The sequence below is a fragment of the Bison bison genome, unplaced genomic scaffold (genome assembly GCF_000754665.1).
Source record: "Bison bison bison isolate TAMUID 2011002044 unplaced genomic scaffold, Bison_UMD1.0 scf7180017864072, whole genome shotgun sequence".
Classification (NCBI taxonomy): Eukaryota; Metazoa; Chordata; class Mammalia; order Artiodactyla; family Bovidae; genus Bison; species Bison bison.
The window spans coordinates 3,088,610-3,099,639 of NW_011494644.1; the positions used below are offsets into that span (position 1 = coordinate 3,088,610).

The 11,030-nt window shown below is 44.0% G+C and overlaps 1 protein-coding gene across 2 annotated transcripts in view; it reads left to right on the forward strand.

Annotated features, from left to right (window-relative positions):
* ACSM1 (acyl-CoA synthetase medium-chain family member 1) overlaps nucleotides 1-8,662 on the forward strand; it is a 64,549-nt gene extending 55,887 nt beyond the window's left edge. For both annotated transcript variants that reach the window (XM_010837143.1, XM_010837142.1), the window contains exons 9-14: nucleotides 1,192-1,272; nucleotides 1,834-1,935; nucleotides 4,674-4,801; nucleotides 5,716-5,815; nucleotides 6,782-6,901; nucleotides 8,324-8,662. In XM_010837143.1, the coding sequence (XP_010835445.1) occupies nucleotides 1,192-1,272; nucleotides 1,834-1,935; nucleotides 4,674-4,801; nucleotides 5,716-5,815; nucleotides 6,782-6,901; nucleotides 8,324-8,410 (618 nt within the window). In that variant the 3' untranslated portion in view covers nucleotides 8,411-8,662. The remainder of the gene's footprint in view (nucleotides 1-1,191; nucleotides 1,273-1,833; nucleotides 1,936-4,673; nucleotides 4,802-5,715; nucleotides 5,816-6,781; nucleotides 6,902-8,323) is intronic.
* The last annotated feature ends 2,368 nt before the right edge of the window (nucleotides 8,663-11,030 follow it).

Here is an 11,030-nt window from a genome sequence, read left to right on the forward strand (position 1 = left end):
AAGGTAAATGGAAGAAACTATACACATTTCTGGGCACAGTGCTGAACTCCTACTGCATTTATGGTTTTCATTGTTGGTTTTTAGGTAGATATTGTGTTTAGATGCTGGAGGTGCAAAGATGGGTGGGACATCTCTATTCTCTGAATGCTCATTATCTACTGAGGGAAACAGACTAACAAAAACAAACATAATGCCCCACTGGCAACAATGGAAGTGTGGGGGAAAATACTACAGAAAGAAAATCTTCCAACTTACTTTTCTTGGGACCTGAATGATAGTTAGAAGTAGTTGTTTACTGAATACTTGATGTATGCCTGGCTCACACTCAAAAGCACTCAAAGTGATAAATGTTATAATTATCCTCTTTTGACAGAGAGGACATCAAGGGGGATTAATTGGTATGTGGCTAGTAAAGGGTGGAGTCAAGATTCAACCTGTGGTCTATCTGGATATAAAGCTCTTAACTCTAGCAAGAATGATATTTTGAAAGTGAAAGTGAAGTCGCTCAGTCGTGTCCACCTCTTTGCGACCCCGTGGACTGTAGCCCACCAGGCTCCTCTGTCCGTGGGATTCTCCAGGCAAGAATACTGGAGTGGGTTGCCATTTCCTTCTCCAGGAGATCTTCCTGACCCAGGGGTCGAACCCAGATTTCCAGCATTGCAGGCAGACGCTTTAACCTCTAAGCCACCAGGGAAGCCCAAATAATATTTTAGAGAACCGTTAAGAAGGAAAAAGCTTCATCAGGAAGACCAAAGGAGTAGGGCAGTGCAAAGGGGACAACATGAACTATGTGAATAATTTCAACACAACTCTGAAAAGTAGTTGAGGCAGCTCCAAGTAAGTGTTTATTAAATGGGTTCATGGCCTTCCTCTGGGACACTGACACATGTCCAGTATAAAGTGTGAACTCCACACCCTACATTATACGCCCCCAGCCTGGAGCTGACTCCTCTGCTTCTTCTTGGCCTCTCCCACTGGAATCAGACCCAGCATCAGGCTCAGTCCCAGTTCATGTCAGATGCAGTGAATGCCTGCTGACTAGAATTGGGTCAATGCCTTCCAGCTTCCCCACAAGGGCTCTTTGCACAGCATTAAATGACATTTGTGAGCACGGATGCTGTGTTTGATTCTTGAAGCTTTGTGATCAGCCTAGACTCTTGGCCAACTCCAGTTCTCTTCTTTTGTAAACAGGGAATAAGCTGTGGCACTCTCCGGGGGATGAAGATCAAGCCAGGTTCCATGGGGAAGGCCATCCCACCCTTTGACATTCAGGTTTGATGGGAAAGATATTGGCAGAGAGCAGTTAGTGTTTGGCTAAGATTAGACCATTGTGTGGCAGGAGATGACAGAACCAGCCATGCCTCCCAGTTGTCCTTTCTACTCTCTGCCTACATTTCCTCTAATTTCCTGGGGAAGTTTCTGTTGAGAAATGTCCTGGGCATGAGTGCAATGTTCTGGGCATGAGTGCAGCTTTCCGGGATGTCCAGAGGCCTCGCTCACCTAGCCTGGAGAAAGAGTACTTACTGTAGCGCTGGAGGCTCTCTCCACTGCTGGTGCTTTTAGTCTTTCCTGATCCATATTTTCTAGCTTGAAGACACATTTGGGATGTGTATATATCTATGAAACAAATAGATTCACCCATGACTTGGATTTCTCCATTTGCTGGCTTCAAAGACTTCTGACAGTTTTATTATTTTCTGAGAGGGCTCCTGTATCACAACCCCTTTCCGCAGTTACCCCTACTGTGTCACATGAATAGGCCAGGCAATATTTGAGTGGGGCAGGAATGTTGGGGATCCTTGCAGGGTGGGATTCACAGATCTCTTGCTCCAGATCATTGATGACAAGGGCAATATCCAGCCTCCCAACACGGAAGGAAACATTGGCATCAGGATCAAGCCCACCAGGCCCATAGGCCTCTTCATGTACTATGAGGTAAGAACACACCATCTGCTTCCAAACAGCTCCAAGAATCCTCACAGGGAGTTGTGTAGGTGATAACAGACTAAACTCAACTCTGCATTCTGAAACGTCTTCCATCTTCCTTTATTCACGCCAGGTCAATGAAATCTGTTCTAATTAATCTCAAAGCTCTTAATCTCACATCCCTTTCTATCATAACCCATCTGACACTTACAGGATGACTAATGGAGTAGAAAACAGCTTAACTTCAGAACCAACAGACTTGAAGTCCAACTATCTCTTATGGTTAAGAATGTTGGCTTTGAATGGGTTCAAATCATACCAACATACTACCAACAGGATGGACACAAATCTATTAAATCTTGCTGAGCCTCCAGGGGTGTCTTTATCCCCTATTTCAGAGGAAAAAAATGCATATTGAAAAATTGACATGTTTTCCCCAAGACAAAATAAATGGCAGGATTAGAGTTCAAGGTGATGTATTTTAGGCCCCAAACTCTAAATGAGAAATTCAGAGATTAGAGAAATCTACAATAAAGGAATCTACAATAAATATAAGGAAACCTGCTATAACTCTTCATCAGACAAACTCTGGCTAGCAGTGGCCACCGAAAGGAAATTCTTAGCTTCCGAGATTGACTGTGGAAGTGTAGACAAGCCCTGAAACTGATCTCAGACTCCATCTCCTTTCTGTAAAGTCACAGCCACTGGTGTCATTGTTGTCCTCACACTAAGGCCTGAAGTGGGAAGGGAATCCTGGTTCTCTCATGGTCCTATGCTGAGAAGCAAATATGCAAGTCTTAGCCTTATTCTCAGTAGCACAATTTAAAGGTTGGATAAAAGAGAAATATAGAGTAACAGGCATACAGATCATCAGTCCTTAATCCTGTTTACAAGTTAGAATGATTTGAGGAAATATTTTTTAAATGGTAGGATCCAACCACAGAGATTCTTGTTAAATTGAACTGGGGTGGTCAAGAGAAATTACTTTAAAAAAATTGTACATGACGTATTTTATTTTGCAAAAATGTCTTCACATATGGCCACATCGATTTCTCCCATTTCACATGTTCTCATGGCAAAGAGACATCACTGTTCCACTAAGATTTGTTGATTTCTATTCTGTTCTTTCATTTCCTTTTTCTTGAAGTAAAATATATACATACATGTAACATAAAGTTTACTCTTTTCACTATTCTTGAGCATACAATTCAGTAGCACTGAGTAAAATTTAGAATATTGGACAACCATCACCCCTATGCATCTGCAGAAAAATTTCACCATTCCCAGAAGAAATTCTGTTCCCACTGAACTGTAGCTCTCTACTCCCCTTCCACGTGCTTGTTCTATCCATTATTGAAAGTAATATATTGAACTCTTCCATTTTTATTATAGAACTGCGTATGTCTCCCTTGAATTCTGTCAATGTTTACTTTATATTATTCTGATTTCTCCCTTTATATAATTCTGATTTCTCCCTGTCAGTGTTTGCATCAAATATTTGGTACTAGGCTGTCAAATGCATATTTGCTTCTAAACATTATATAGTCTTGGTGAGTTAACCCTTTTTTCAATATATAATGTCCTTTTCTTATCACTTGTAACACATTTAACTTCAAGTTTACTTTGTTTACTATTTGATAGCTATCTCAGCTCTCTTTTGACTCCTAATTGAAAGGAATGTCTTTTTCCACACATGTGAGTGCAGATAAAAAATCTGAGTAAGATTTGTGGATGGTATCAATATCAGTGTCCTAGTTGTGATATTGAACATTATTTTTGCAAGATGTTACTATGGGGAGAAACCATGTAAAGGTAGGTAAGATCGCTCTTATTATTTCATATGAAAGTGAAAGTGTTAGTTGCTTAGTCATGTCCAACTCTTTGGGACCCCATGGACTGTAGCCCGCCAGGCTCCTCTGTCCATGGAATTCTTCAGGCAGGAATACTGGAGCTGGTTGCCATTTCCTTCTCCAGAGAATCTTCCCAACCCAGGGATTGAACCTGGGTCTCCTACATTGCAGGCAGATTCTTTACCATCTGAGCCACTAGGGAAGCCCATATTATTTCTTATTCTGTGCTTAGTCATTTAGTTGTGTCCCACTCTTTGTGACCTCATGGACTGTAGGCTGCCAGGCTCCTCTGCCCGTGGGGATTCTCCAGGCAAGAATACTGGAGTTGGTTGCCATTTCCTCCTCCAGGGGATATTCCCAACCCAGGGATCGAACCCACCTTTCTCACTTCACAGGTGGATTCTTTACCATCTGGACCACCAGAGAAGTCCAATTATTTCTCATAACTGCATGCAAATATACAATTATCTTAAAAGTTTAATTAAAACACCATTTTCACAGTCTTTGTGTGAGGCTCAAATAGGTAATCTTTTGAGAAGAAAATTCATTCAGCAAACATTTATTGACATCTCCCATCTGTCCAGGCACTGTGTGAATGCTGAGCTTATAAGAGTGAATGAAATAAATGGAATTATACTCTAGTAGAAATTTTATTCTACTGGAGTACCACACAAAACTGAGTTGTTATTTTTTTTAATGCTCTTAAAATTTGCTTAGTATTGTTCACTATTTTACCAGTAGCATGCATTGAGTGCTTGCATGCAATGAAAATAGAGAGATATAAAAACTGCCCAAGTCAGGTAGAGCAGGATTTGAAGCCAGTATCTGAACCCTGTGTTGAGGCTCATCATCTCTAAACTCATTGCTTTCAACAAAGGAGTGCTGTTCTCTTTGCAGGATAACCCAGAGAAAACAGCTGAAGTGGAATGTGGGGACTTTTATAACACTGGGGACAGAGCAACTATTGACGAAGAGGGCTACTTCTGGTTCCTTGGGAGGAGTGACGATGTCATCAATGCATCCGGGTAGGTGTAGCTGACCCTGAGCCAGAAGGTATCACTCTCATATGCCTCGTGGGATCTAGCTTGCCCAGATCCTTCGTGCATTGGTGGTGGACTCTCAGACTTGTTCTGAACCATGGTAAGTCATCATGCAATTTAAAGGGACTGGGAAGGAAAACTTTACTTTGGTCCCTCTTTGCTGAGGGAGCTTATTCTGTGTGCTCCTCTGATGAAGCACACACCACAAAAAAACATAACAACAACAATAATAAAATTCACCTTTATGGAATATGTATTATGTGACAGCGCTCTGTGCAGTGTCTTATACAATCCACTTCTCAATGCTAGAAGGCAGCTGTGACTATGCCCATTCTATTTTTTTTTTTTTTAATTTTAGGGGAGGAGGCCCACACTGTGCAGCATGAGGGATCTTATTTCCCTGAGTGGGAATTGAACCTGTGCCCTTGGCAGTGGAAGCACAGAGTCCTAACCACTGAACCACCAGGGAATTCCCTTGATTATGCTCATTTTACTTGAGGAAACTGAATCAGTGACCAATGGAGAAAAACTTGCCTGAAGTTTCCAAGACAGTAGAGGGTACAGCCCAGATTTAAACTAAAACGGTCTGATTCCAATTCTGTTGTCCCTAAGTCTTAAATAATTTATAAAGGAAATAAAATGACACATTACATAGTTTAGGAACAGGATGTAAAATTTCAACAAATGTTGAAGATAAAGAGTTTTTATGCCAGAGGAAGCTGCTTGACTTCAGGAATCCACATTTCAGTCCTCTTACACAGCCTTTGCACAGGCCTCTGGCTCCCTGTGACAGTTCCCCTCTGTGCCAGGAGAAGATGTATCTCTCCAAAAGGTGAGACCTGAGGGCCTGGGTCACCCTAGCCCTGGAATTTGCTCAAAAGGAACCATTGGTCCTGCAGATACCGCATTGGGCCAGCAGAAGTAGAGAATGCCCTGGCAGAGCACCCAGCGGTGGCTGAGTCTGCTGTGGTGAGCAGCCCGGACCCGGTTCGAGGCGAGGTGAGGAGGAAGACATGGGGTCATCGTGGCTGGGTGTGGGCCTGGGGAGACATGTCCATGCATGGTCCAGGCCCATACCTACCCAGCCTTGGGTGGAGGGAGGGCAGTGTACATGTGCACTTAACACTATGTGGACATCAGGGGGCACTGTGGCCTCATCTGTGACTGAAATGATGCTGATTGGGAATGCGGCATCTAGGAGTTAATGAACCCTTTCTATGCACCAGTTTATTTATCCCTCACAGAGCACAATGAATTACTCTTTTCATACCTTTTTACAGAGAAGGAAACAGAGGCATGAAGAGGTTAAATAACTTGTCTGGATTACGCAGCTAATGAGTGGTAGAGTCAAAAGGGAAATTGAGGACTCTGGGTCCAGAGGATACATTCATTGATTCAGCAAGTGTTCATTGAATACCTTCTGTGTACAATCCCTGTGAAATTAAATGAAGACATAAGTAATAATATGAAACTAGTAGATTACCAACATTTATTAAGTGCCAAGTTTTAACAATTATTAAATGTCCATAGAACTCTACCTACCTAGTGAAAATGGTGATAACAATGAGAGGAATGCAGATAAATTTAAACTAGCTTCATGTTTTATATGCATTATCTCATGGAATCTTTACATAAACCTGATGAAGAATGAACCTCTTTTCTCCCCATTTCACAGGAAAGGAAATTGAGATTAAAAGAAGTTAAGTGACTTTTCCAGGGCAAAAAGTGGAAATCACAAGTATTCAGATTTCTAAAAGCTCAACTGTCCGTTTGTTTTTCCATTAATGTAATGAGCATTTACCCTTTGTTTTATTTTTGGCCACGCAGTGTGGTATAGTATGTGGGATCTTAGTTCCCTGACCAGGGATGGAGCACTGCCCTCTGCTGCAGAGGAGAGTCTTAACCCCTGGAAGTGCCAAGCATTTACTTTTTGAACTGAGTCTCCACGCTGGTTCTTTACTGCAGGTAGTGAAGGCATTTATTGTCCTGAACCCGGAATTCTCGAGCCGTGACCCAGGCGAGCTCACCAAGGAGCTGCAGCAGCATGTCAAGTCAGTGACAGCCCCATACAAGTACCCGAGGAAGGTGAGCGAGAGCAGCTGGGTGGGGTCTGGTCCCTTTGAGCGCTTCTGGGGATTCCACTGCCTCGGTCTCATAGGATGTTGTGTAGCTGGGGTGAAGCAGAAGCACCCAAGAGAATTAAAAGTTTTGCCTACAGAAGAAGCTTTTCAGTTTATGGGTGTTGGGGAGCCCACTTAATTGGATAGAACCTCTATCCTGTGTTAGAAACTCATCCATTGCTGGCTTGTCAACCTAAAGAAAAAATACTAGACAATTGTCCAAAGATATCCACGTAAATTATTTACAATCTTTCAAAATTTGAAAAAGACATCCAAATCAGCAACTTCCAAACTTTTGAAAAACATTATTTGTAGTGAAATATACATTTTATATTGCCATCCAGTATACATATATGTATATAACAAAGAAAAATTAGCAAAACGATATTTATCCTAACAACATGTAATACATTCTGATACTTTTTATTCAACTTCATTTGTTTTAAATACCATGAACAACATACAAAAAATGTTCAACAATAGATAAAGGATTAAATTATTCAAGAAATTTAATATTATTCTGCAACTTAAAATGTGATTTTTATTTTTAACATAAAAATATCATGACAATATAGTATTGAGATAAAAATGCAGGCTATGAAAGAATATATATAATACTATACTATTTGTTGGAGAAGGCAATGGCAACCCACTCCAGTACTCTTACCTGGAAAATCCCATGGATGGAGGAGCCTGGTAGGCTGCAGTCCATGGGGTCACGAAGAGTCAGACATGACTGAACAACTTCAGTTTCACTTTTCACTTTCATGCATTGGAGAAGGAAACGGCAACCCACTCCAGTGTTCTTGCCCAGAGAATGCCAGGGAAGGGGGAACCTGGTGGGCTGCCGTCTATGGGTTCGCACAGAGTTGGACACAACTGAAGCGACTTAGCAGCAGCAGCAGTTAAGAAGGGTTAGATGTTACTGTGGGTAACAAACAGCCCCGATTTTGTAGTGGATTGTAACAAGGAAGAGGTCTTTCTTGCTCATGCCACTTGTCCACCATGGCTTTCCTGGGGCCTTTGTTCCACATCTTCTCATCTTGGGACCAGGATAAAGGAGCAACTGCCTTGTAGGTACCCACCAAAGTACTGGAAGAGATGCACAGAGAAGGTGGCCTGTCTCAATGATTCCCAGCTTTTTTATTAGAGGTGGCATACTTCACTCCTACTCATATGTCATTGGCCAAAGTACATCAAAGGGCTGCATCCAACTTCAGAGGGTAGGAGAAGAATCTGACAAAAATGGTGGAACCAGACTGTCCCACGGTGTCCACCTGTCTGGGGGTCTGTGAAGGGGCAAAGGAGGAGAGCTGCTGGGAGTTGATTGAAAATGATGGGGGTCAGGGGAACTCAACTGGAATGGGTTTGCTTTACCTTCATCCAGGTGGAGTTTGTCTCAGAGCTGCCCAAAACCATCACTGGCAAGATAAAGAGAAGTGAGCTTCGGAAGAAGGAGTTTGGTCAGAAGTAGTTGGCAACAACTTCTGAAGTCATCCTGTGATCTTGGCCAAATTCCTAACTGCCTCAGTTTCCTCACGATGGTGAGATGAGGAGAGGAATGTTGAGAGCGGTGACCTGAAAGAGAACCAGGAAGGCTAACATTCCAGCATTTTGGCACTTTTAAATTAATATCAGTCACTATCCTTTCTTCAAGTTCCCTGTTCCTCTCAGATTTCCCAGGTGAGCGCTCAGAGAGGAAATAAAATATTTGAGTTAACATCAACAGTGACTCTGTTGTGTGTTTATTTTGAGAAATCTTGTGCTAAATGCTCAGTTCAGTTCAGTCACTCACTCATGTCCCACTCTATGCGACCCATGGACTGCAGCATGCCAGGCTCCCCTGTCCAACACCAACTCCCTGAGCTTGCTCAAACTCATGTCCATTAAGTCAGTGATGCCATCCAACCATTTCATCCTCTGTCATCCCCTTCTTCTCCTGCCTTCAATCTTTCCCAGCATCAGGGTCTTTTTCAATGAGTCAGTTCTTTGCATCAGGTGGCTTCAGCCTCAGCATCAGTCCTTCCAATGAGTATTCAGGACTGATTTCCTTTTGGATTGACTGGTTTGATCTCCTTGCAGTCCAAGGGACTCACAAGAGTCTTCTCTAACACCATAGCTAAGTGCTGGCCCTCTGTAATTCCCAGAATCCCCATCAAAGATTGCCCCAGGGCCTGATTCTCCCTCCTGGTTCCAGAGACTCTGGATGACCCCTCACACTCATTCAATGACCAGGAGCTGAAAGTCTAGGAGGACAATCTGTGGGGCCCCAGGGATCTGGCTTGCCTCTGCCCAACTAGAGAGTGAGGCAGGAGGCAGGGCATTTGTGGTGTCTAAGGAATGGAGTAGAGGGGAGGGCAGCCCAGCTTGGTGGCTACACTTCTCATCTGCCACCATCCAGTGGATCTGCTGCCTCTCCCCTGACTAATAATGCTGATGTTGGTGCTTGCAGATTGAGCTGGGGTCAGCACAGGTGAGTGAGAGTCCTACCCTCTGGGGACCCAGGAGTCCTGCAGGACTCCACCAGCTCTTCCAAGGGACCCAGGAGCTTTGTTCCCCAGCCTCTTCCCAGGGGCCCAAAATCCTCCCCAGACACCCCTCCTTATTATGCCATCCAGGGCCCTCTGATCCCCTTGGCCTGTGATTCTGTGAACTAATCCTTCACTCCATTCATCCATGCAGACTGAGACGGAACCACCAAGAGGCTGGAAGGAGTGGAGGCAGTTCAGTTCAGTCGCTCAGTCATGTCCAACTCTTTGCAACCCCATGGACTACAGCACGCTAGGCTTCCCTGTCCATCACCAACTCCCAGAGCTTGCTCATACTCATGTCCATCAGGTTGGTGGACCATCTCATTCTCTGTCATCCCCTTCTCCTCCCGCCTTCAATCTTTCCCAGTCAGGGTCTTTTCTAATGAGTCAGCTCTTCGCATCAGATGGCCAAAGTATTGGAGTATCAGCTTCAGGACTGATTTCCTTTAGGGTTGACTGGTTTGGTCTCCTTGCAGTCCAAAGGACTCTCAAGAGTTCTCTAACACCACAGTTCAAAAGCATCAATTCTTCACACACAGCTTTCTTTATAGTCCAACTCTCATATCCATACATGACTCCTGGAAAAACCATAGCTTTGACAACACAGACCTTTGTCGGCAAAGTGATGTCTCTGCTTTTTAATACGCTGTGTAGGTTGGCCATAGCTTTTCTTTCAAGGAGCAAGCGGGAGGCAGAAGGAGTGGAGGCAGAAGAGGTTGAATCTGGGAGTGAGAAAAGCACACACCGTCACCCTTCTCACCCATTCCTGGGGGTCACCGATAGGCAGATCCCCTCTGCAGCTGCCCTCGGGTGTACAGATATACAGACTCATAAGGAAATACACAGACACCACAGACATGGAGACACTAGGCACAGAATCCCCCCAGCCTCCCCTGGGGACTCAGGTGGTGGACTCATGTATGGCTCACATGCAGACCAACAAAGGCAATGACTCTGAGGGGAACACACACACACACACACACACACACAGGTGCACATACTCAGGGCCACGGGAAACAATCGCATAGGACAGACCCACACATATTTTATGGAGGCACAAAACAAACATGCCGGCAGCTGCTGCTGCTGCTAAGTCGCATCAGTCATGTCCGACTCTGTGTGACCCCATAGACGGCAGCCCACCAGGCTCCCCCATCCCTGGGATTCTCCAGGCAAGAACACTGGAGTGGGTTGCCATTTCCTTCTCCAATGCATGAAAGTGAAAAGTGAAAGTGAAGTTGCTCAGTCATGTCCGACTCTTAGGGACCCCATGGACCGCAGCCTACCAGATTCCTCCATCCATGGGATTTTCCAGGCAAGAGTACTGGAGTGGGGTGCCATTGCCTTCTCCGACATGCAGGCAGAGACAGATGCAAATACAGAACACAGACACATGCAAATAGATACAAAGAAGAAGACAGACAGATACAAAAAGGAACATCCAAAGGAACAGCAACTTCACGTACAACACACTCCCATACATATAAAATACAAACACAACTCCAAGGGTATATATGCCCTGAGACACATACACACATATCTAATATGTAAGGCCTGAGTCAC